The sequence below is a fragment of the Molossus molossus genome, unplaced genomic scaffold (genome assembly GCF_014108415.1).
Source record: "Molossus molossus isolate mMolMol1 unplaced genomic scaffold, mMolMol1.p scaffold_m16_p_11, whole genome shotgun sequence".
Lineage (NCBI taxonomy): Eukaryota > Metazoa > Chordata > Mammalia > Chiroptera > Molossidae > Molossus > Molossus molossus.
The window spans coordinates 75,181-100,984 of NW_023425346.1; the positions used below are offsets into that span (position 1 = coordinate 75,181).

A 25,804-nucleotide genomic window follows, 5' to 3' on the forward strand; every position below is an offset into this window, starting at 1 on the left:
TTTTGACAAACCCTCTACTGTGAATTCTCCATTTTAAAATCCATTTTCGATTACATACTTTTGCACATTTTTTACATCTTTATAAAGTCACTTTAACCGATAAATTCTTTTTTTTTTATCCTCACCCAAGGACATTCTTCCATTTATTTTTGTTCAGATAGAGTGGGTGGGAGAGAGAGGAAGAAAGAGAGAGAGAAACATCGACATGAAAGGGACACATCGACTGGTCGCCACCCTCATGACCCCAAGCAGGGCCGGGGGCAAACTGCAACCGAAGTACGCGCCCTTAGCTGGAACAGAACCCCGGTCTCTTTGGACCGCAGGCTGACGCTCTAACCGCTGAGCCAAACCGGCCAGGGCTAAGGGATAAATTCTTTAAGTGTATATTTTGGGAAAAAGAGTTCCATCCTTTATTGTTAATGCAATTCCTTCCCATTATGCAATCCCTGATATTGACACTGCAGGTCCAACTATACAATTCATACACTCTTCAGATGTAAAGTTTTTCTCTAGTATGAATTCTTATGTCAAGTATGCTGTAAAGACTTATTCTCACTCTATACATTTGTAGCTTTTCTTCAGTATGACTGCTGATGTTGAATAAGGTTTGTGTACTGGTTAAAGATGTCCCATTTTTTATATTTGCTAAGTTTCTCTCCAGTATGAATAATCAGATGTTGAGTATGATACAAATGAAGATAAGGTCTTTGGAACATGCCTTACATTCATAAAGCTTAATTCTCTGATGGTAAATGAGGCTTGAACAACAGTTAATGTTTTGCAAAATTCTTTACATTACTACTGTTTCTCTTCAGCACAAATTCTCCAATGGTAAGTAAGTTTTGAACATAGGCTAAAGGTTTTGCCACATTCTCTACATGTGTAAGGTTTTCTCTCCAGTATGAACTCTCTCGTGTTGGGTGAGAGACCAACGCTGATTAAAGGCTTTGGCACACACACTACATTTATAAGGCTTTTCTCCAGTATGAGTTCTCTCGTGTTGAGTAAGACACCAGCGGTAGTTAAAGGTTTTGCCACATTCTCCACATTTGTAATGCTTCTCTTGAGAATGAATGATCTGATGTTTAGTAAGATATGAATGCCAAGCAAAGGCTTTACCACACTCGTTACATCTGTAAGGTTTCTCTCCAGTATGAATGATCTGATGGCGAGTAAGTTTTGAGAGACGATTAAAGGCTTTGCCACATTCTCCACACTCAAAAGGCTTTTCTCCAGTATGAGTTCTCTGATGGTCAGTAAGGGTTGAGGACCGCCTAAATGCTTTGCCACATTCTCTGCATTTATAAGGCTTCTCTCCAGTATGAGTTCTCTGATGGTGAGTAAGGTGTGAGGACTGGTTAAAGGCTTTGCCACATTCTCTGCATTTGTAAGGTCTCTCTCCAGTATGAATTCTTTCATGTATAGTAAGATATGAATGGCGTTTAAAGGCTTTGTCACATTTTCCACATTCATAAGGCTTCTCCCCAGTATGAATTCTGTGATGTTGAGTAAGTTTTGAGTGCTGATAAAAGGTTTTGCCACACTGTCTGCATTTGTAAGGTTTCTCCCCAGTATGAATTCTTCTCTCATGTACAATAAGACATGAATGCCATTTAAAAGTTTTGCCACATATGTTACATTGATAAGGCTTTTCTCCACTGTGATTTCTCTCATGTTGTGTAAGACACCAATGGTAATGAAAAGTTTTGCCACATGCTGCACATTTGTAAGGCTTGTCTCGAGAATGTATTATTTGATGTTTAGTAAGGTATGAATGCCAAGAAAAGGTTTTTCCACACTCCTTACATCTGTAAGGTTTCTCTGTGCTGTGAATGATCTGGTGGCGACTAAGTTTTGAGAAACGAATGAAGGCTTTGCCACACTGTCCACATTTGTAAGGCTTTTCTCCCGTGTGAGTTCTCTGATGGTCAGTAAGGGTGGAGGCCTGGCTGAAGGCTTTACCACATTCTCTGCATTTAAAAGGTTTCTCTCCAGTATGAATTCTCTGATGCTGAGTTAGTTTTGAGGGATGTTTAAAGACTTTGCCACATTCTGTACATCTGTAAAGGTGCTCCTCAGCATTCATTCTCTCGTGTAGATTAAAACATGAATGCCATTTAAAGCCTTTGCCACATTCTTGACATTTGTAAGGTTTTTCTTCAGTATGGGTATTCTTATATTTATCTAGATTTAATATTTGATCACAGATTAGCTCACATGGATTACTGTTGTAAGTGCTCTTCCCAGTACGAATATTCTCTTGTTCAGTATGATGTGAAGATTGCTTGAAAGACTTGTCACATTTACTTTGTTTGTTTGTCTTCTCCACAATATGAGTTACTTCATCTATACTGTGACTTGACATTTGGTCAAAGGCTTTTCTACATGTATAATGGTTTTCTGGAAGCTGAGTTCTCTTATTATTAGCATTTGATTCTCTATTAAAGTTTTTCCAATATTCACTGAATTGATAACTTCTGTCTTCATTATATGTACCCTGGTAATCGTTGAAGATAGAAAGGCCTTTAGTGACAGCTATAATTTCAATATACATGAACACTTACTCCCAAATACTATTCTGGATTACCTACTAAACCAAGATGGTTGTCTAAAAATGTACTCCCAAGTTTACGAAAATCATAGACATTGGGGAAATAAATATTTTCAGTGATAGAATAACAAATTCTATTGAAGGGATTGCCAAATTGATCACATTTAAATTTAATCTGTGCATTATAAATCTCTAACTTTTAGAAACGACTAAAATTTTAATCCTATCCTACATTTAAAAGAATTCAAATGATTATTCACACCATGGATTAGGTGAGTCTCCAGATACTCCACATTTGCTTCCCTAGTATATATAACATTAAAAATTTGGCTTTGTTCTTTACATTTAAAAACACATTGTTTTACAAATGTAACTGACTTAAAGTGGAAGTTTTCCCAAGACATGTAATATCTTTGACCTCTTCAGGGAACAATGATTTTATTATGAAATATTATCCCAGGTTACTTCTGTCCACAATAATATCCTTTCTTCCTGTCACAATCTTTTAAAAAAACTTAGGCTTTAATTAATTATACATTATCAAAACCACATCTTCCATATCTTACCAGTATTATTTTGGGGAATAAATCTTCTATTCCTGGATTTTGTAAGAAGGCCTGGTTGTCTTCAGATAACATATCTGAAAGATATGAAATAAATTATCACAGTTACTACACTCAAGTGATTATACTTTGAACTTACCATCAGTTATTGACCCAATTATCTTTTTGAGTACTCCAAAAGCAAGCTAAGAGTTCACAGCATGCCCAAGAAAATAACAATGAGGAAGAGACACATAAAAAGGGGGAGAAAAGTTGCTTACATTTGCCAACAATACCTGCTCCAACTTCCTGGCACACATTGGCAATATTCTAAGAAAATTTTCAATTCACACTTTCTTCTCTGAGATAAAGAAATGAGGCTACTGTGTGTTCAATGATCTTGCAATTTTGCAGATGCTTGAGGGATGTGATTGTTTTACATGATACAGAATACTAAAAGAGTGGCAGTATACTGTGAATGCATTGTAGTGACAACAAAAAAATAAAAGAATTATTTAAACACAACGGAGAGTGTAGTACTGAAGACAGATATCAATGATAGAAAGATACCATAGGCAATGAGGAAGAAACATAAAAACATTTAAAAATTGTAACTTACACACAAGAACAAAGAATACACATCCACACATCCCCAAAACAGTTTTGAGAAAAATTAGAATTTCCAGCACATGTGATTGTTATTTCTTTTCTCCTACAGAAAACAAGTAGGGGATTGCGGGTCAAGACAGTGCTGTAGGTAAACGCGGAACTCGCCTCCTCCCACAACCACATAAAAATTACAACTAAACTACAGAACAACCATTATTCAGAACTGCCTGAAATCAAGCTGAATGGAAGTCCTACAACTACGAGAATAAGGAACAAGCCACATCAAGACTGGTAGAGAGGGAGAAGCATGAAAGGGCTTGTCCCACACCCACATGTAGTGAATAAAAAAATCAGGAAGGACGCCTCAGCTATGAAGGTCCTCCCTGAGGAGTGAGGGGTCCCTGTCCTACACCAGCCCTCCCGCCCTGCCCCAGCTCAGGGATCCAGTGCCAGGACGAGAATCCCCATAACTTCTGAATGTGAAAACTAGTGGGAATTTACACCGAGGGAGGCTGAGGCTGCTGGAGTCCCAGGCAGTTCCAATCAAAGGCCTGTTGGACTGATACGTATTTGTTTCCTCCAGGCTCCAGTAAGGGTCAGGAAGCTTGAAAGGCACCAGAGACATATGGGGAAGAACTGAGTTGTTTGGCATCAGGGTGAGAGTTGGAGAAGTAGCTTTCTCCTGGACAGACATGCTAGAGGAGGATGGGAGACCCCTGTTCCTTTGGTCTTCCCCACTGGCCCGGCAGAAGAGTGCCATATCTGGGACTCTAGTAACCTGGTTCACACAGTTTGCCCCACCCTGATGATTCTCCGAGGCCTGGCTCCACCCAACATTAGGGCCCACCCAAGTTGTTTCCAGTGGCTTTACCATAGGATTGACCTGTCTTGGCTCTGGCTTCAGATTTTCCTATATATTCTCTCAAATAAACAGCAAGCCCCACACTTCTCAGTAAGTGGTCCCAGGGCTGGCATTAGAAGCAGCCAGCTTTGGCTCACAGCTCGGTTCTGTATGGGCACTTCCAAGCCCAGCACAAGAAGCAGCCATCAGAAAATCACTTTGTAGCTCAAGCCTGGTGGCCCTGGGTATAACATATACAGTGGCTGACCTTGTCCCTGAGCCAGCACACCCAGTGGATGGTTTCAGACATTCAAAGCACCATCACCCAATCATCTCCACGAGAGGCACACTCAAGGAGTGGACTCAGTGGATACCAGAGCCCTGCTGAAGTAAGTCATGCTGTGTGGTGAGCCCCTGCACAGCTGATCCTCCAAGGTAGTCAGAGGCCAGTGATCAGTGGGCACAGTCAGTCACTGCAGCTAATCAGCCTGAGTAAATCTCTCCCATTGACATGCCAACAGGAATCAAAACTCAACTACAACAGAAGGGTGTACAGCCCATACTAGGGGTGCATCTTGAGGGCCCCACTGGGGTGTGATCAGGGAGGTTGTGCCACTGGACTATATAGGAAACCTACCAAAATAGGCCACCCTAGGAAGCTTAGGAGACATAGTAACTCTACCTAATACATAGAAACAAACACAGGGAAGCAGCCAAAACGAGACAAAGAAACAGGTCCCAAATGAAAGAAAAGAACAAAACTCAAGAAAAAGAACTAAACAAAATGGAGATAAGCAATCAAGCAGATGTAGAGTTCAAAACACTGGTTATAAGGATGCTCAAGGAACTTAGTGAGGCATAAAAAAGGACCAACCAGAAATAAAGGATGCACTAACTGAAATAAAGAATAATTTACGGGGACTCAATAATACATTAGGTGAAACCGAGAAGCAAACCATCGATTTGGAATATTGGGAGGCAAAAACAGCCAATCAGAACAGAAAAAAAAATACAAAAAAATGAGGATAGTGTTAAGGAGCCTCTGGGACAACTTTAAGTGTACCAACATTTGCATCATGAGTGTGCCAGAAGAAGAAGAGAGAAAGCAAGAAATTGAAAACTTGTCTGGAAAAATAATGGTAGAAAACTTCCTTAACTTGGTGAAAGAAATAGCATACAAATCCAAGAAGCAGAGTCCCAAAGAAGATTAACCCAAAGAAGTCCAAACCAAGACATCATAATCAAAATGCAAAAGGTTAAAGACAAAGAGAGAATCTTTAAAGCAACAAGAGAAAAGTAGTTAATTACCTGCAAGGGAGCTCCCACAAGACTGTCAGCTGATTCCTCAAAAGAAACTTTGCAAGCCAAAAGGGAATGGCAAGAAATATTCAAAGTGATGGAAAGCAAGGACCTACAACCAAGACTACTCTATCCTACAAAGGTATAATTTAAAATCAATGGACATATAGTTTCCCAGACAAAGAGCTAAATGAGTTTATCACCACCAAAAGAGTATTATGCAAAATGGTGAAAGGTCTTCTTGAAGAAGATCAAAAATACGAACAATAAAATGTCAATAAATACATATCTATTAACAATTGAATCTACAAACCCAATGAACAGGCAGAATAGAAACAGACTCATAGGTACAGAGAACTTTTTGTTGTTTGCCAGATAGGAAAAAAGGTGAAGGGATCAAGAAGTTCAAATTCGTTGTTAGACTGACAAACCTCAAAGGGTAGGGGGTGGGTGGGAAGAGATAAACCAAAGAATTTATATGCATATACACATAACCAATGGACACAGACATAAGTGTGGGGAAGGCAGGAAGGGAGCAGAAGCAGGGAGCAGAGGGTCAATGAGGAAAAAGGGAGCCATCTGTAATACTTTCAATAATAAAGATAAGTTTAATAAAAAGAAAGGAAAATGCAAGTTGATAAAGCCTGGTTGTTTAAAATTCCAAACTTCAAAAAAGAATATCAAGGCATACAGAGAAACAGAAAAACAATGTCAAATCAGAATAACAAAATAAATCTCCAGAAATTAGAATATTAATGGAAATATATTAATTACTTTTTTATAGAATTCAAAATAACCATCTTAAAATGTAAAGGTAGACAAAACTGACAACTTCATAGTATCAGGGAAAATGTGTATGACCAAAATAAAAATGCAAAGAGAAAAAAATTATAAAAATAAACCATACACAAATTAGAAGATAAAAACACAATACCCAAATTTCAAAATACAGTAGGATCCTCAACGGATGATGTAACCAAGCTGAAGAATAAAAAAAATTGTACATAGTTCATTAAAAATCAATAGAGGAGCCCTGGCCAGTTTGGCTCAACAGTTAGAGCATTGGCCTGGGGACCAGAGAATCCCAGGTTCATTTCCCACTAAGGGCACGTACCTTGGTTGCAGTTCATTTCTGGCCCTGGTTGGGGTTGTGTGGGTGGCAACCAGTTGATGTGTCTCTTTCACAACGATGTTTCTCTCTCTCTTCCCCCTTCTCTCCCTCCAGCTCTATCTGAAGATGAATGCAAAAAAAAAAAAATCAATAGAGAAGACCAGCCAGTGTGGCTCAGGTGGTTGAGCATCATCCCATGCACCAGGAGATACCCAGTATGATTCTTTGTCAGGGCACATGCCTGGGTTTTGGGCTCGATCCCCAGTAGGGGGCGTGCAGGAGGCAGCCAATCAATGTTTCTATCTCAAATTGTTATTTCTATCTCTCTCCCTCTCCCTTCCTCTCTCTGGGAAACCATATATATACAAATCAACCAAGTCGCACATTATATATACAAATCAACCAAGTCGCACATTATGTGGCCCCATTAATACAGGATAGTGAAAAAAGGCACCTAGGTAGCTTACATAAAAAATTAATAGTTTAAGATTCTAAAATTTGGAGAAAGAGACACACAAATGCAAGCAGCTCACTGAATTCTAAGTTATAAAAGGAATGTAAAAATGTAGACACAGAACATATTATAATCAAAATATTATTATTCAGAGGGAAAAACCATCCTGAAAAGACTGAACTGATAATGAAAAACTAACAACTAAGACTACTGTATCTGAGAAAACAGGTTATTGACAATAAAAAAAGAAACACTTTTCCACAGAAAAACCTGTCAGGACTTTCTCACCATGAGACCTGCCCTATGAAAAATACTTAAGAAAATTCTTCCAGATGTAATAAAAGAATTTTACACAAGATCATATTAATATATAAAGATTTTTGGTACATGTAAATATATATAAAAATTTACAGTTACCTAATGATAAAACACAAATCACTTTGCCTTCTATAAAACTTAAAAAAATAAAACCAATAAAATGTTAATATTATAAGATACACAACATGAAAGGTATAATGTGATATCAATAATGTAAGTGGGTACATGGGTAAAGATGACAAGTAGTAGAGATTCTGTATGCAACTGATGATATAAGATTAAAGTATACTACCATAACTTTTAAATGTTTTATATACCTCCCATGGGAACAAAAAATAGAAGATAAAAAGATCTCTGTTAATGGGTAACAGAATCATAAATTGCAAAATTATGCAGAATCTGCATAAAAAAACAACAGCAACAGAAATCAAAAAAATTCCACAAAAGGCAGGATATAAAACCAATCCAAGAAATCAGTTGTGGAGATGGAGGCGAGATGGCAGAAGCCTACGGAAGTTCTGTCTATGTGCTCCTAGCACCAGACCAGACTTGAGGCTAAAATGTAGAAAACTCAACTTGAAAAAAACACCTGAAAATAGTTCACTGGAAATACTGTCAGCGGGGAGCATGGAGCAGGGAAAGGAGAAGATATGGAGTGAGTGAGCCAATCCATGCAGCTGTGCAGAGTGGCTGGAAGCCAGAGGGAAGGGGCAGCTCCTGTCCCGGGGTACCAGGGAGACCCAGCCCTACACAGGGATCCCCAAAGGAAAACAACAGAAAACAGGAGGGGAGCCCGAGTACTATTGGACACTGGGAGTCAGAGGTGACTGGGCCCACTGGGGGGACTCAGACAGCACTGTCCCAGGCTAAAAGTGAGTGCTGGGTGACACACCAGCCTCGGAAACTTGCCCTGATTGTGGTTGATGGGAGGGGTCACTAAGAACTCTACACATGCATGAGAGTCTGAGAAGATCACCCAGTAGTGAATCTGAGAGACCGATTATTCACTGAAAGAACTTTTATGGGGGCTAGTCAGAGTGCCCCGGGAAACAGGCTCAATTCTCCTCACCTCAAGCAAAGAGAAGGCATCCCATCCCCTACCTGCGGAAGAGCTCTGGGCTGAAAATAAGCGCCATATCAGCTGGTCCTGGTGGCACTGTGGATTTGGATGTCTGCCCTGGTGGGAGCCTAAAGATGTCATGCTAAGTATAGAGAGCCAAGCAGGGTTGTTTTTTTCCCTCCTTTAAAAAAATTCTGTCTTCCCCTGCTTGAGGTGTGGACCAGAAAGTGCCAGTAACCCAGGCAGAGTTCAGGCATTGGAGAAGAGAAAGTGACTTCCTGCACCTCCTACAAGCTACAAGCACCCCCCTCAATGCAAATGTATTCAAACTATCCTGACCGGACCATATAGCTCACAGAGCCAAGTTCCACAGGGGAAGGGAAAGCAGCTCAGAACAAGTACCTTCAAGGGGTGAGCCCTGAATCAGACCCAGCCTCTGAGCTAGGGAAGCCATGCTCACCAGATTATTTGGGGTCCCATCTTACAGGGCCACAGCCAGACTGCTCAGTGACAAGAGAACAGGGATTCACATTGGCCTGTACCAGAGAACTGCCCAAGAGACAGGGACTCACATACCAAGGGACCAGATCCAACAACACTGGAGCAAAATAATGGTTATAAGGATGCTCAAACAACTTAGAATTTCAGTAAACTGAGAGGAAATTTTATTAGCATTAAACATATATAGAAACAATAAATAAGAACCAATCAGAAAACATAGGATGACACACCTGAAATAAATAATACTGTAGAAGAATTCAACAGATTATAAGAAGCTGAGGACCAAATCAGCAAATTAGAAGACAAGGAAGAAAGAAACACCCAAGTGCAGCAGCAAGGGGGGAGGGGGCAGTTAAAAAGAAGGAGTATAGTTTAAGGGAGCTTTAGAACAATACAAAATTGTAACAACATCCACATCATAGAAGCACCAGTGGGAGAAGAACCTCAGCAAAGAATAGAGAACCTGTTTGAAGAAATGACAGAAAACTTCCCTAACCTGGTAAAGGAAAAAGTCGCTCAGTCCAGGAAACAGAGTGCCACAAAAGATAAACCCAAAAAGACCCACACATAGACACATCATAATTAAAATGGTAAAAATTAAAGACAAAGAAAGAATCTTAAAGGCAGCAACAGAGAGACAGAAAGTTACTTAGAAGGAAGTTGCCATTAGACTGTCAGTTGATTTCACAATAGAAATACTGCAGGCCAGAAGGGAGTGGCATGAAGTATATAAGGTAATGAAAAGCAAGGGACTGAATCCAAGACTACTCTGTCATTCAAAATAGACAGCAAAATAAAGAGTTTCACAGAGCAAAGAAACAAGTTTACTACCACAAAACAAGCACTGCAAGAAATGATTAAGGGATTATTGTAAGAAGAACAAGAAATAGAGGAAAGTACACAGGCATAAAGAATAAAAATGGCGTCAAATAAATTTCTATCAATGATAATCTTAAATGTAAATGGTATAAATGCTGCAACCAAAAGATATAGGGTAATTGAATCAATAAGAAAACATTACACATATATGTGCTATATAAAGAGACCCACTTCAGAACAACTACAAAAAAAACACACAGGATGAAAGTGAAGAGATGGAAAAAAATTTCCATGCAAATGGAAATGAAAAAAAAACAAAAAAACCTGCAGTAGCAACACTCATAGCTGATAAAATAGACTTAAAAATGAAGACCATAATAGGTGACAAAGAAAGTCACTACATAATATTAAAGGGATCAATCCAATATGAGGATGTAACCCTGGTAAACATATATGCACTCAATATAGGAGCACTTAAATATATTTAAAAATTATTTCTGGAGGACTTGAAGAAAGAGATAGCAACACAATCATACTAGGGGATATTAACACCTCACTAACATTACTGGATAGATCTTCTAGACAAAAAATAGCGAGTAACAGAGACCCTAAACGATGCACTAGATCAGATGGATTTAATTATAATTACAAAACATTTCAACCCAAAGCTGTAGAATAAACATTCTTCAGGAGTGCACACAGAACATCCTCAAAAACAGACCACATGTTAGAACATGAATTAAAATACCTACAAGTTCAAGAAGACTGAAACCATATTGAGGACCCTCTTGGATCACAATGGCATGCAACTAGAAATTAACTATAATAGAAACACTCAAAAAACCCTGAAACACATATAAGCTAAACAGCATATTATGAAAAAATGAATAGTTTACCAATGAGATTAAGGAAGAAATAAATTTCCTGAAAACGAATGAAAATGAACACACAACAACACAAAAATCTATGGGGCACTGTAAAAGCAGTTCTGAGAAGGAAGTTCACAGAATTACTGACCTATGTCAAGAAACAAAAAAAAATTTCTAATACACTGACATAGTAAAGATTTAGACAGAAAACAAAAATAAAAACCCACAGTAGAAGGAAGAAAATAATAAAGATCAGAGGCAAATTACAGGCCAATATCCCTGATGAACATAGATGCCAAAATCCTCAACAAAACATTAGCATATTGGATCCAGCAAGATATAAAAACAATTATTCACCACGACCAACTGGGATTTATCCCAGAGACCCAAGGCTGTTACAATATTCACAAATCAATGAATGTGATACACCACATAAACAAAATGAAAGATAAAAGTGATACGATCATATCAATAAATGCGAAAAAAGCATCTATTAATAGTAATAATAATAAAAGATATAGAGACTAAAAATAAATAAAAATAATAAAGACTAATGAAACCAAGAGCTGGTTCTTTGAAAACAGAAACAGCATTGATCAACATTTAGCCAGATTCACCAAGAAACAAAGAGAAAGGACTTAAATATATAAAATCAGAAATGAAAGAGATGAAGTAAGAGCTGACACCACAGAAATACAAAGCATTGTAAGAAAATTACATGAACAATTATATGCCAACAAATTGGACAACCTAGGTAAACTGGAAAAATTCCTACAATTTTCTAAAACTCAATCAGGAAGAGTCAGAAAACTTAAACAGACCAATAACAACTAATAAAATTAAAGCAGTAATAAAACTCCCAGCAAACAAAAGCCCCCATCTGGATGGCTTTACAGGGGAGTTTTACCAAATATTCAAAGAAGAAATAACACCTATTCTCCACAAACACTCCAAAATACTCAAGAAAAAGAAAAACTTCCAAGCTCTTTTTATGAGGCCAGCATAAACCTAATTCCAAAACCAGGTAAAGACACTACAAAGAAGGAAAACTACAGGCCAATATCCCTGATGAACACAGATGCCAAATCCTTAACAAAATATTAGCATATTGGATCCAGCAATATATAAAAAAAAATTATTCAATATGACCAACTGGGATTTAAGCCAGAGATTAAAGGCTGGTACAATATTCATAAATCACTAAATGTGATACGCCACACAAACAAAATGAAGGATAAAAATGATATGATCATATCAATACATGCAAAAAATAAAAGCATTTGACAAAATCCAGCACATTTTTTTTTTAACTCAACAAAGTGGAAATAGAGGGACCATACCGTAACTTACGACAAACTTACAGCCAACATCATACTCAATAGGTGAAAACTTAAATCATTTTCCTTAAACGGGCACAAGACAGGGATTTCTACTTTTGCCACTCTTATTCAACACAGTGCTGGAAGTCTTACCCACAGTGATCTGACAATGAGACAAACATAAAAGGCATCCAAATTGGAAATGAGGATGTGAAACTGTCATTATTCGCAGATGATATATGATATTGTGCATATAAACTAAAAACTATTAAATTTAATAAATGAATTTGGCAAAATAGCAGGATACAAAATTAACATCCAGAAATCGAAGACATTCTTATACCCCAATAAATACTCAGAGGTAAAAGCTAAAAAAAAATCCCATTTACCATTGCAACAAAATAAGATACCTAGGAGTAAATTTAACCAAGGAAGTAAAAGGTATGTTCCCAGAAAACTACAGGACATTGAAAAAAGAAATAGAGGAAGGTATAAAAAAGTGGAAGTACATACTATGTTTACGGATAGGAATAATCAATATCATTAAAACGTCCATACCACCCAAAGCAATCCATAGATTCAATGCAATACCTATTAATACAGTAATGACATATATCACAGACCTAGAACAAATATTCTAAAAGTTTATATGGAACCAAATGAGATCCCGAATAGCCACAGCAATCTTGAAAAAGAAGAACAAAGTAGGAGGGATCACAATACCAGATATCAGGTTATACTACAAAGTCAATGTAATCAAAATACCCTGGGGTACTGGCACAAAAACTGTCATACAGATCAATGGAGCAGAACAGAGATCCCAGAAATTGACCCAAGATATTATCCTCAATTAATATTTGACAAAGGAGTCAAGAGCATACAATGGAGTAAAGACAGTTTCTTCAAAAAACAGTGTTGGGAAAACTGGACGGGTACATGCAATAAAATGAAACTAGACCATCAGCTTACACCACACACAAGAATAAACTCAAAATGAATAAAAGACTTAAATGTAACTCGTGAAACCATAAATATCCTAAAAAAAAATGTAAGCAACAAAATTTCAGACATCACATGCAGTTGAATTTTCACTGATACAATGCCTAAGGCAAGAGAAACAAAGGAAAAAATGAATACATGGGACTACATCAAACTAAAAAGCTTCTGCACAGCGAAAGAAACAACCATCAAAATGGAAAAGGAACCCACTGTGTGGGAGAGCATAATCGCCAATGATACATCAGATAATGGGTTAATTTCCAAAATATATAGAGTACTCATATAATTCAACGGAAGGAACACAAAGAACCCAATTTAAAAATGGGCAGAGGCCCTGGCCGGTTTGGCTCAGCGGTTAGAGTGTTGACCTGCAGTCTGGAGAGACCTGGGTTCGGTTCCCGCTAAGGGCATGTACCTCGGTTGCAGTTTGTCCCCGGCCCTGGTTGGGTTGTGTGGGTGGCAACCACTCGATGTGTCCCTTTCACGTCGATGTTTCTCTCTCTCTCGCTCTCTTCCTCCCACTCTATCTGAACAAAATATCGAAAAATGTCCTCGGGTGAGGATAAAAAAAAAAAAAAAAAATGGGCAGAGGACCTAAAGAGACACCCCTCCAAACAGGTCACACAAATGGCCAAGAGACATATGAAAAAATGCTCAACATCACTAATCATCAGAGAGATGCAAATTAATACAACTATGAGGTATCACCACACCTGCCCCATCAACAAATCATCAAACAAGTGCTGATGAGGGTGTGGAGAAAAGGGTACCCTAGCACACTGTTGGTGGAAATGTAGACTGGTGCAGCCACTATGGAAAACAATATGGTGTTTCCTCAAAAATTAAAAATTGAACTGCCATTTGACCCAGTGATCCCCCTTCTAGGAATAAATCCTAAGAAGCCTGAAACACCAATCAGAAAGAATATATGTACCCCTATGTTCATAGCAGCACTATTTACAATTGCTAAGATCTGGAAACAGCCCAGGTGTCCATCAATATATGAGTGGATAAAAGAGCTGTGGTACATGTACACAATGAAATATTATGCAGCTGTAAGAAAGATCTTTTACCCTTTGAGATGACATGAAGGGACCTTATTTTGCTAAGTAAAACAAGGTAGTCAGAGAAAGACAAGTATCATATGATCTCACTTATTTATAATTAACAAAATAAACTGATAAACAAATAGATCTAGAGACATCAAAGTAGGGAACAGAGTGACAAATCTCAGAGGAAAGGTTGGCAGGGCAGGAAGAGATAAACCAAAGAACTTATGTGCAAATATGCATGACCACTGGACACAGACAACAGAGCAGTGAAGGCTGGGTGGGATGTGGGAGGAAGGTGTCATGGGGGGAAAAAGAAGGGACATCTATACTTTCAATAATAAATATAAATTTTAAAAAATAAATAAATAAAATCTAAAATGAAAAGAAATTCATTTTATTTCTATACAGTAACAAAAAATGAATACAAAAACCAAATTAAGAATGCAATTACATTAATAATAGTATACGGGAGAATAACATACTTAGAAGTTCACTTCATGAAGGAGGGGCACAGTTTTTATAATAAAAGTATAAAATATTGCTGGGTGTAATTAAAGAAGAAAGATATAAATAAAAAATCCAGCCCTGGCCGGTCTGGCTCAGCGGTTAGAGAGTGGGCCTGAGGTCCAGAGAGACCCGGGTTCGGTTCCCGCTAAGGGCACGTACCTCGGTTGCAGTTTGTCCCCGGCCCTGGTTGGTCGTGCAGTGGCAGCCACTCGATGTGTCCCTTTCACATCGATGTTTCTCTCTCTCTGTCTCTTCCTCTCTCTCCCTCCCACTCTATCTATACAAAAAATGGAAAGGTGTCCTCGGGTGAGGATAAAAAAAAAAAATCCACCCCATGATCCTAAATTGAAATACTAATAGTGTAAGCCCTCAGTAGTATCCAAAGGTGATCTAAGCATTCAAAGCAACCCCTATCAAAATTTTAATGACACTTTTGGAGGAAATAGAAAAGCTAATTTAAAAATTAACATAGAAATGGCCCTGGCCGGTTTGGCTCAGTGATTAGAGCGTCGGCCTGTGGACCAATGAGTGGCGAGTTTGATTCCAGTCAAGGGCATGTACCTCAGATGCAGTTCGGTCCCAGCCCTGGTCAGGTCAGGCGGAAGGCAATCAGTCGATGTGGCTCTATCACATTGATGTTTCTCTCTGTCTCTCCCTCCCTCCCACTCTATATAATGATAAATAATAAAATATCCTTGGGTGAGAAATAAAAATAAATAATAATAAAATTAACATAGAATGTCCAAGGATACCAGAAATGTAAAAGAATTCTGAAAGAAAGTGTAAAGTTGCCCTGGCCAGTTTGGCTCAGCAGTTACAGCACTGGCCTGTAGACCGGAGAGTCCTGAGTCTGGTTCCTGCTAAGGGTATGTACCTCAGTTGCAGTTTGTCCCTGGCCCTGGTTGGGGTTGTGTGGGTGGCAACCACTCGATGTGTCTCTCTCACATTGATATTTCTCTATCTCTCTCTTCCCCCCTCTCTCCCTCCTGCTCTATCTGAAGATACATGCAAAAATGTCCTCCAGTGAGGATAAAAAAAAAAAAGAAAGTGTAAAGTTAAAGGCATCATGCTCCCTGCTTTTAGAACATATTTCAAAGGTATGATTATCAAAATAGTGAAATAGAGACATTAAGACAGCAGTAAAGAATAAAACACGGTAGAATAAAGAGTGCACGTATAGGCTGGGGCACATACAGATTTATACTTGTAGATATGGAAAATAATACAATAATTAGTAAATAACAATACAAGAATACACCTGTATTTCATGCACTCACAACTATAACTTCTCCTAAATAAGGTGAACTGATCTTCAACAAAGATACCTCTACCACTAAATAAGAAAATGATATTTTTATAAACCAACACTGTTGAAAAAACTGGATGTCCATCTGAAAAAAATGACTAAATTTGTTCCCTTACCTACCAGCATATACAAATATTAAAATCTAAATAGATAAAAGATTTAAACATAAAGCTAATAACTCTTAATCTACTAAAAGAAAAGTGTGGGGGTAGAGGAAGGCGTTGTAAGAGTTCCCCTTGAAGCTTCAGCAATCTGAACTGCTGTAAGTCAACAAAGGATTCGCTGCTCAATGTACAAATGCACCTGAAAGATCCAAATGTTGAAACATCTGAAGAGGAGCAAGTGAAGCAAACGGGAGGCCAAAAGGCAGAGGGGCTGGAATGACCCAGGGGTGCAGCCTGGCAGCTGGGAGCTCGCAGCAGGGCTCTTGTAAGAAAGGGAAGGGATCCAGCTGTGGCTGACACTCCATTCCGCAGGGGAAACAAAGCTCCTCAGCAGGCCCTCCTGCAGGAGGGCGCAGTGCAAGCTGAGGCAGGGCCAGAGCTGGGCCCGGCACACGTGTGCAGCAGTGGTTGTCAGGCAGCGGGCATTTCAGAAAAAGAAACAAAGCCACAGAGCCTAGTCTCCTCCCTTTGACCTCCCAAAGCTTGCCTCCCTTTGCCCTTGGGGCCAGGTTGCAGAGCACAAGATATGCAAACCCGAGAACTAGGACTACAAAATCACATTTTCTCCCTTAGCAAAGCGGGTAATCTGTGACTGGTTGGGGATTGGGGCATAGTGGGGATGCTACGAAGGTTGCCGTCACCAAGAGGACAATACAAAGAATTTGTCAAGTTGTCCCAGTCCTCCCAACCCCCATACACAGCAATTAGGCACATCATGGTAGGCACTGGGACTTCACAGAATGAAAATAACGTGTGATCCAGTATCACCTAATGGAAAAGAATAGAAAGGCATCTTCATATTAATCAGCCAGAGAAACACCACTCGCACCACTCACACACTGATGCCTACACAGAGAAGGAATCCGTGAAATACTATGCATAACCAAGATAAAAAGGCACCTCAGAAAGCAAATAAAAAATATCCATAAAACAAACTTAAAGGCATGGAAATACATGACATCAATGACAGAGAATTCAAGACTGCAGTTCTGAAAATACTCAACAAGATGCAAGAAAACACAGACAGGCAATTTAGAGAGCTCAGGAAACAATGAACAAAACGAGTACTTCACCAGAGACTGAAACTTTAAAAAGGAACCAAACAGAAATTCTGGAGATGAAGAGCTCAATAAAAGAGATCACGAATGAAATAATGTGCTTAGGAAATAGGGAAAACCAAAAGGAGGTAGGATCAAAGATACAGAAGATAGAAATCTAGAAATGACCCTGGGAAGAAGAGAGAAACTTGAGCATGAAACAGTGAAAGAGCTCTACGAGAACTAGCTAATGCCATCAGAGAGAGCAATATGAGAATAATAGGCATACTAGAAGAAAAAGAAAGGAGAAAGAAATAGCCTATTCAAACAAATAGTTGATGAGAAATTCCCAAATCCATGGAAAGAACTAGATTCTGGAATCCAAGAAGCACACAGAACACCTAGTTACCTCAATCCATATCTCCAAGGTACATTGTGTTAAAATGGTCAAAAATTAATGACAAAGAAAGAACTATAAAGGCAGCCAGGAAACAGAAGAAAGGATCCAATTAAGGAAACCCCACTAGGTTATCACTGGACTTCGCAGCAATAACTTTACAAGGCAGAAAAGTGGAATCAAATATTCAAACTACTGAAAGAGAAAACGACCAGCCAAGAATAAAATATCCAGTAAATCATCCTTCAAATATGAAGGAGAAATAAAGACTTTTCCAGACACGAGAAAATTCATCACCAGAAGACCACCATTTCAGGAAATAATCAAGGTTATTCTACCTGAAACAAAGAACAAGAGGTAACAAATCTGTAAGAAAGATCACCAACAAACTTACAGCATAAACATAATTTGTGACAACAAAAACATAAAAAAGAAGGGTAAAAGGTCTGAATTTGTAAAAAAGGATGAAGATCAGATGCATTCAAAAGAAAAAAGGTTACTGTATGTATGAAACTTTCTTTTTCCTAAGTCTAATGTTTCATAAGTCTAATGTTAAGAGGATCAAAACCCCAAACCCAACCATATATATGCTGCTTTCAGGAGACACATTTAAGATGTAAAGACAAAGGTAGAGCCCTGGCAGGTTTGGCTCAGCAGTTAGAGCGTTGGCCTATGGTCCAGAGAGACCCGGGTTCGGTTCCCGCTAAGGGCACATACCTCGGTTGCAGTTTATCCCCAGCTCTGGTTGGGTTGTGTGGGTAGCGGCCACTCGATGTGTCCCTTTCACCTCTCTCTCTCTCTCTCTCTCTCTCTCTCTCTCTTCCTCTCTCTCCCTCCCACTCTATCTGAACAAAAAATGGAAAAATGTCCTCAGGTGAGGATAAAAAAAAAAAGTCAATTATTAAAAAAAAAAAGAAAAGGTAGATTCAAAGTGAAAGGTTGGAAGATAATTCTCCAAACAACTAGCATCCATAGAAAAGTAGGTAGAGACATACCTGTATCTGACAAAATAGATTTCAAAATAACAAAGGTGAAAAGATATAAAGATGGACACTTTATAATGATAAAGGGGATGATACTACATCAAGAAGACATGCCACTTCCTAACATACATGCACCCAATCGGGGAGCAACAAAATACATAAAGGAACTGTGAACCGACCTTAAGAGAGAAAAATGCAAAAACACAATCATAGTTGGAGACCTTAATACTCAATTGACATCTCTAGATAGATCATCCAAACAGAAAATCAACAAAGAAATATTGACCTTAAATGATAGATTACACAAAATGGATATAATTGGCATCTCGAGGCTCTCATACCAGAACATCCGATGACACATTCTGCTCCAGCACACACAAAGCATTCTCAAGAGCAGACCATGCATTGGGTCACAAAATTAGCCTCAACAAATTCAAGACTGAAATGACACAAAGCGTATTCTCTGACCACAGTGCTGTGAAAGTAGAAAACAACTGCAAAAAGAAAGTAAAGAAATTCACAAATATCTTGAGAGCACAAAAATAAAACCACAAGTATACTGGCAAATAATTTTTGACAAAGGAGTCCAAAGCATGCCATGAAGAAAAGAAAGTCTCTTCAGTAAATGGTGCTGGGAGAATTGGAAAGCCACATGCAAAAGAATGAAAGTAGATTACAGTTTGTCCCCTTATACAAAAATTAATTCAAAATGGATCAAAGACCTAAATATAAGATCTGAAATAATAAAGTACATAGAAGAAAAGGGGGTGAGGGCGGTCATAATGGATAAAGGGGGCCAAGCATATGGTGACAGAAGATTTGACCAGGTGGTGGGCATACAATATACTATGCAGATCACATATTATGGAAATGTACGCTTGAAACCTATATGACCCTATTAACCAATGTCATCTAATACATTTAATTTTTTAAAAAAACAATGGAAAAGTTTTTATGACATTTGATTTTTTGGGGTATAACACCAAAAGCAAATATAGTCAAATAGGATTACACCAAATATAAAAACTCCCCCACATTAAATCAAATAATCAATAAGGTTAAAAACAACACACCCACCCACACACAAAAGCAACCTGTGGAATGGGAGAAAATTTCTGCAAAACATCTCATAAGCAGTTAATACCCAGAATACAGAAAGAATTTTTACAAAACAACTTGAAAAAAGAAGTAACACATTTTTAAAGTGGCCAAAACTACACTAATCTATAAGAAACAATGCAGGAATACACTATGGTGAAAGATGTCTCTCCAACACATGGTGCAAGAAAAACTGAACTTATGCACGCAAAAAAATAAATAAAACAAAACCGGTTTCTTATGCCATGTCCCAAAATAAACTCTAAATGGAGTAAAGACTAAAATGTAAGACTAGAAACCATGAAACACTAGAAGATAGTCAATAAACTGTCATCATTTTTAGAAATATTTTTTCACCTGTCTCCCTAGGCATAACAAACAAGAGAAAAATTCAAATAAAAGAGAATACAACAAAGTAGTTTTTGTACATACAGCAAAGGAAACCATCAACAATAGCTCTCAAGTATAATTCTAATAAAGAAACATTTAAATGATTGGAGGATTTTTTTCAGGTTTGATATATTTCTGCTATTCTTACACAATGTGTGTAGGCTGTAATCCATCTTACACACAAACACACAAAACCCTTCATTTATAAATTCAGGAACCAAAGGAAACTTGGAAAATATGCAAAGAATGACTGGTCCTTAAAGGAAACTTTTGAGATCAAGCACACCATGATTAAGAAACATGCTGAGACAGCATATGAAAAACCTAATCATGTCTAAACAAGTGCCTAAGAATTCTGCAGCTCACTTCTTCCTAATGAGAGTGCTGCTCATGAAGCTAAAAGCACAAACTGGACACAGATCTAAATGGAAAGTAAAACCACACAGTCCCAAGCAGCTTTGGACTGAACAGGGCAGAATACAAAATAATAGTGCTGGAGAAATCAGGTAACAATAGAAACTTCCCTACATGGCTGGCAATGCCCTAAGGTCGACAATGGTAGTAATTTACGGAAGAACTCTGTGAGGTAAACAGACACACTAAACTATCCTAAAATGGAGGAATTGGGAAATACAGATTGGAAATTTCTTATCTTAGTTCATGCTAAGAAAAAGGACATTTGGAAGTGAAACATAAAATTAAATCTTCTCATTTTTCAGGATGTGCCGTCATGAAATCACCCAGCCCAAACTTTGCTGGGTCTTATTTGAGGCCTCCCTAGGATTAAAAATATATCAGAAAACATGATACCCCATATCAACTTCCTTCATAAACTCCCTACATAAGACAAAAACAAAACTAAAAAGAAATGCTTAACATATAGTTCCTCAGCGACAGGCACACACTGTCCTAGGCCCCACCGCTAATGTGAGGACAGAGGTCGCGGGGCAGAAGCAGTCCCGAGAGCAGGAGGGAGCACGGGCCTGCTGGAGACGAGCTGTCCCTCTGGAGACGAGCTGTCCCTCTGTGACAGTAAAAGAAATAAAATGCTCTTAGCACAAACAGGCAAAATATTTTGGGGGCTGAGGCTGGAGCAGGGATGGAACAGAGGAAAAGAAAAAAGAGGAAACTCACTAACACAACAGGGTGGTGACTGTGGGGGGGCAGTGGAAGAAGGTATGGGGGGATAAATGGTCATTGAAAAAAATAAAATAAGAGTCCTTCCACGGAAGCACAGCTTTCCAAACCACACCGAAGGTCTGGCTTCCTTCCTGACCCTTGGACCTCACCTTGTCATCTGCTTCCTCATCCCCACCTACCTTGGCGGATGGAGAATGTGTTGCTTCCTTTCACATCCCAGAGCTCTTTCAGATGCTCCAAAAAGGGGGCCAGATCTGGCGTAGAGACAGTGAAGCCTGTTTACCAGAAAAAAGAACATGAGTTTTATATTCTCCCATTTCCAACCCAGTCTGTGCTCCGATGAGAAGACTTGTAGAATATTGGAATATCTACTCTAGAAAATGATTTTCCAAAACTGTTCTCTGGGAGCACCTTAATCATTCCAGATGACAGTCAGACTTCAGACACTGAGCAGCTCCTACTTCCAAAGCCTTTCTTTCCTACACCCTCAACCATTCAGTCTGTTCCTTGACAGCAGGGATCTGAAACTTTACCACACAAAGCAGAAGCTCCCAAGAAACATTCTTCTAAAGAAAGAAGCAAAACCCTGCAGGTGGAGAATGGACTCTGGAAGGGTCATCCTCACCCAGGGAGACCAGGCTCCTGTAGTTCTCCAACATCACATCCAGGTACAGCACCCGCTGAGCTGGGCCCAGGCATTCCCACTCCTCCTGAGAGACATCTACGGCCACATCCCTGAAGGTCAGCGGTCCCTGACACAAAAGACACAATTACCAAAGGGCCACACACAGAGTTCATAATGTAACCCAACATGAAAACAGTGTTAGGAGAAGTGGTTTTGACCTAGGAGAGTATCTTGAATTAGCCAATAAGGTGATTTTGACCCAGTAATATTCTCTGATACATTTTAAAACACTGGAAATGAGGTTGACACATGTCCACAAATCCATTACAGAGACTCTACTTTTCAGGAAAATAAACTTTAAAATTAAGGCATCGACACAGGCATAAGGATTTTTCAGTGTGCATTTGTATCATTCAGTACCAGTTGTTAATCTTCCTCAGCTGGAAAAGTCATAGTGAGCTGGAAGTGTAAGTACCTCAAGTTTAATATGAACAACAATGAACTAGTTTTGTGAAAATGCAGGTTCTGATTCAGGAGTTCTGAGGCAGGGCCTGTTTCCACATGGGGGACACGCTCACCAATGACACCAAGGTCTCTGGTCCATATATCATACCTCTGAACAGCACAGAAAACAAAACACAGGAAAAAATTAACATGTGACTTTGAACTGAAAGACTTGCAGTTCTCATGGAACAGAAAACATAGCAACTGCAATCCTATTGGAAAATGTACTATAAGGAATCTGAGAACAGGACTATTCCTCCTGTCATGAGAATATTCTATGAAACACATAGTAAAGGGTAGGCCTTGAGTTTTACTCCAAACTTGATCTACAATTTTTCAGACGAACACAGGCCAATGTGCATAAGGAAACCTACTGAAAGTGCACACTAGTTTCTGTGACTGAGAACAACAAAGACATTTTAAGCAGAGGAAGACAAAACAACTCACATGTTAACCTTCCGTGAGCAGAGAGAGACATATATATGGGAATTAGGTACAACTGAAAAGTGATAGAAAACGGACTTTTAACATCCATAAAATCAAGACTAGTTTGCAGTTCTGTAAATCTCATGCATCTATTTGTGAATGACACACTCTGTATTTCATAAACAAAATAAGGAGTGGGACACACAGTATGACAAAAAAGAAGTTAGAACTATTGTTTCTTAGTCTTTTATTACTTTGAGAAGTTTTATGTATCATTAGTGAGAGCTATATTAGAAATGTAAGTGAATGAACGTACATTAATAACATGATTCTTTGAAAACACAAACAGTGATCACGCACAGTGGCTGACGTGAGTGCAGAGTACCCAACACAAGCGTGCGAGGACGAGGCCTGGATGATTAAATCCTCCACAGCAAAAGCCAATGCTCTCCAGGAAATAAAAGTAGGACCTTCATTTTCCAAAGCTAACAGGAGCTAAGGAGAGGGGAGTTTCCACATGAAATGTAATTTTTTTTTTTTTTTTTTTTTTGCACATCTCTCAATAAATCCCCCCTAGGCCCTTGGTAACAATTAAGGGAAACTACTAACTACAGTGAAGAGAGCACTTCAAGCGAGTATCAGCCAGGTGGATGGGACAGTGGACATCAGGTGACTGAGGCACCCGGAAGACATGTCCTCACCACTGTGACATTATTGGGGAAAATACATGAATAAGAAATACATAATATAAAAATGATCATAAAAAAAGACATTAGATTTTACCATTGTCAATCCACAATTCCCATGTTTGACTCTAACAGTACTTTTTTTTAAAAATATTTTTTCTTTATTACTTTTAGAGAGAGGAAGGAAGAGGGAGAGAAGAAACATCAGTGAGAGAGAACATCAACTGGCCGCCTCCTGCGTGCCCCCTACTGGGGATCGGGCCCACAACCTGGGCATGTGCCCTGACCAGGAATCAAATGGGCCACCTCTTGGTGCAGGGTCGACACTCAACCACAGGGCCTCACTGGCCGGGCTCTAGTGGTGCTTTTAAATAGCACGTCTTTCTCGCCAATCTAATGAGCAAGCCTCTTCTAACTACTCATCTTTGTCAGATGTTTCTCGGTTATTCTGGCCAGTAACGCCCCCCTGGTTACATGTGCATTTTCTTAGTCCTGATCGACAGAGCTGATGCTGCAGACATAGAAACCTGACACCTACGTTTCCCCTTGTCACCAGTGCCAGAGCTCTGAGCTCTCCCGATAGAGACGCTGGACATGGCTGCCTTCCAGTTTGATGTCAGAGAGCGGACATTTTCAGTATTTAAAGGTCATCAATCCCAGGTAAGAATTTTTCATGCCCTCAGGGAGCTCCGGGACAAGGAGAGAAGCATTCTAAGAGCTGACCTTGACCATCATAAGAAAAGGGAGAAAAGAACTGGCTGAAAACCACCTGACTAGACAAAAACAACAGAGGTAGAAGAATTAAAGTCTGCAGGTTCTAAATCCACGTATTAGGAAGAAAAGCCTCTAACCTGGAACAGAACATTTACCTGAGAAGCGGCCATGTCATCCCGGGCCTGGCCCTGGTCCTGCTCTGGGTTGTTTTCTGAGATGATAGGATGTCGGGGAGTCATGTCTGCATCTTGAGAACGTGTCTTCAAAGCGCCAGCACAACCCATTGCACTGCTTCCACTACACGCGGTCGAGGCCTGGAGACGCTGACGAGGCCACCTGCCCTCGTCCTTTACCGCCGGAGACTCGGGAACTGAGCTTCTACACGGAGAACAGATCGTGAATGTTTCCTTTCCTCTCCTCCCACGCTCTCTCCTCTCAGACATCCAAAAACTCCTATAGCGATGGAGTGTGCGCTGCCCTCCTGAACCCCTCAACCCAGCAGAGGACCCCTGTTATCCACTCTGACCAAAGCCTGCTCCCCAGTCTCACAAGCATCTGGTGGTCCTCTGGCTTCCCCTGTGCTCACCTGAAAATCACCTCTAGCACCTCAGTAAAATAATAATGGTGCCTCATGCCCTCCAGTGAGGCTCAGTGGACTGAGCGGCGCCCAGGGACTGAGAGTCCCAGTTCCACTCGCGGTAAGGACATGTGCCTGGGTTGCAGGCTCACATCCAGTAAGCGGTATACAGGAGGCAGCCAAGCAACCTCTCTCTCTCTCATCGATGTTTCAATCTCTCCCTTCCCCTCTCTTTAAAAAATTAATAAAAACATATTTAACAATAATAAATGATAATAATGATGTGCTTCACTGAGCATTGTTGTCTAACTCTGGAGAAGGACTAGGATGATGTCATTTCTCAAATCTCCTCAAGTGATCTACGAGAAACAGGGACGAGAACATTTAGCTTTAATGAGCATGTAGATCTTTAAGGAATCGGCCACACTCTAAGTCATAGCTCTGCGGGTCTCTGTTCCCTGGTGGTGGTGACCCTGCTCCCTCGGGGCTGCTTTCAGTTCTCCTGGGCGACAGATATCAGATCCAGCACACCTGAGACCTCTGGGTGGTGTGAGGGCTTGAAGCAGGAACTTCTAGAAGGGCAGATTCCGGGTCTTATTTTCTTCTTTTCCAGGAAATTACATAGAATTATTTTGAAAACATAGATGATGAACACAGGATTTAGGTCAATACAGTCCACCCTTCAACATTCTCAGAGACTGTGCAAGAGGGACTTGAGGGAAACATCTCCTTTGTGGCTCAGTCACTAATTCAACAAATCACATATGGAAGGAAAAAGCTGAACTTTCGAAGAACTCATGAAATAAGGTTCTGTTGAAATCACTAACACCCTTACCAAGTTAACACTGAAATAGCCTATTATTTACTAATGAATGTTTCTTTTCTTTCTTTCTTTTTTTGCATTTA

The 25,804-nt window shown here is 39.4% G+C and overlaps 1 protein-coding gene across 1 annotated transcript; it reads right to left on the reverse strand.

Annotated features, from left to right (window-relative positions):
- Window positions 1-292: 292 nt before the first annotated feature.
- LOC118625561 (zinc finger protein 345-like) lies at window positions 293-24,977 on the reverse strand. The gene is made up of 5 exons (XM_036254615.1): window positions 24,477-24,977; window positions 21,992-22,118; window positions 21,546-21,641; window positions 3,118-3,191; window positions 293-2,497 (listed from the first exon to the last, which is right to left on the reverse strand). The coding sequence occupies exons 1-5, from the start codon at window positions 24,762-24,764 to the stop codon at window positions 875-877; spliced, it is 2,208 nt and encodes a 735-aa protein (XP_036110508.1). The 5' UTR covers window positions 24,765-24,977; the 3' UTR covers window positions 293-874.
- Between the last annotated feature and the right edge of the window lie 827 nt (window positions 24,978-25,804).

Coding starts and splice junctions, on each gene's coding strand:
- LOC118625561 (XM_036254615.1), bottom strand. CDS start 24,764: ATGTCTGAGAGGAGAGAGCGTGGGAGGAGAGGAAAGGAAACATTCACG. Junction 22,119..24,476: donor ATGACATGGCCGCTTCTCAG/GTAAATGTTCTG, acceptor CTTTTGTGTCAG/GGACCGCTGACCTTCAGGGA. Junction 3,192..21,545: donor CACATTCTCCATCCGCCAAG/GTAGGTGGGGAT, acceptor CATATCTTTCAG/ATATGTTATCTGAAGACAAC.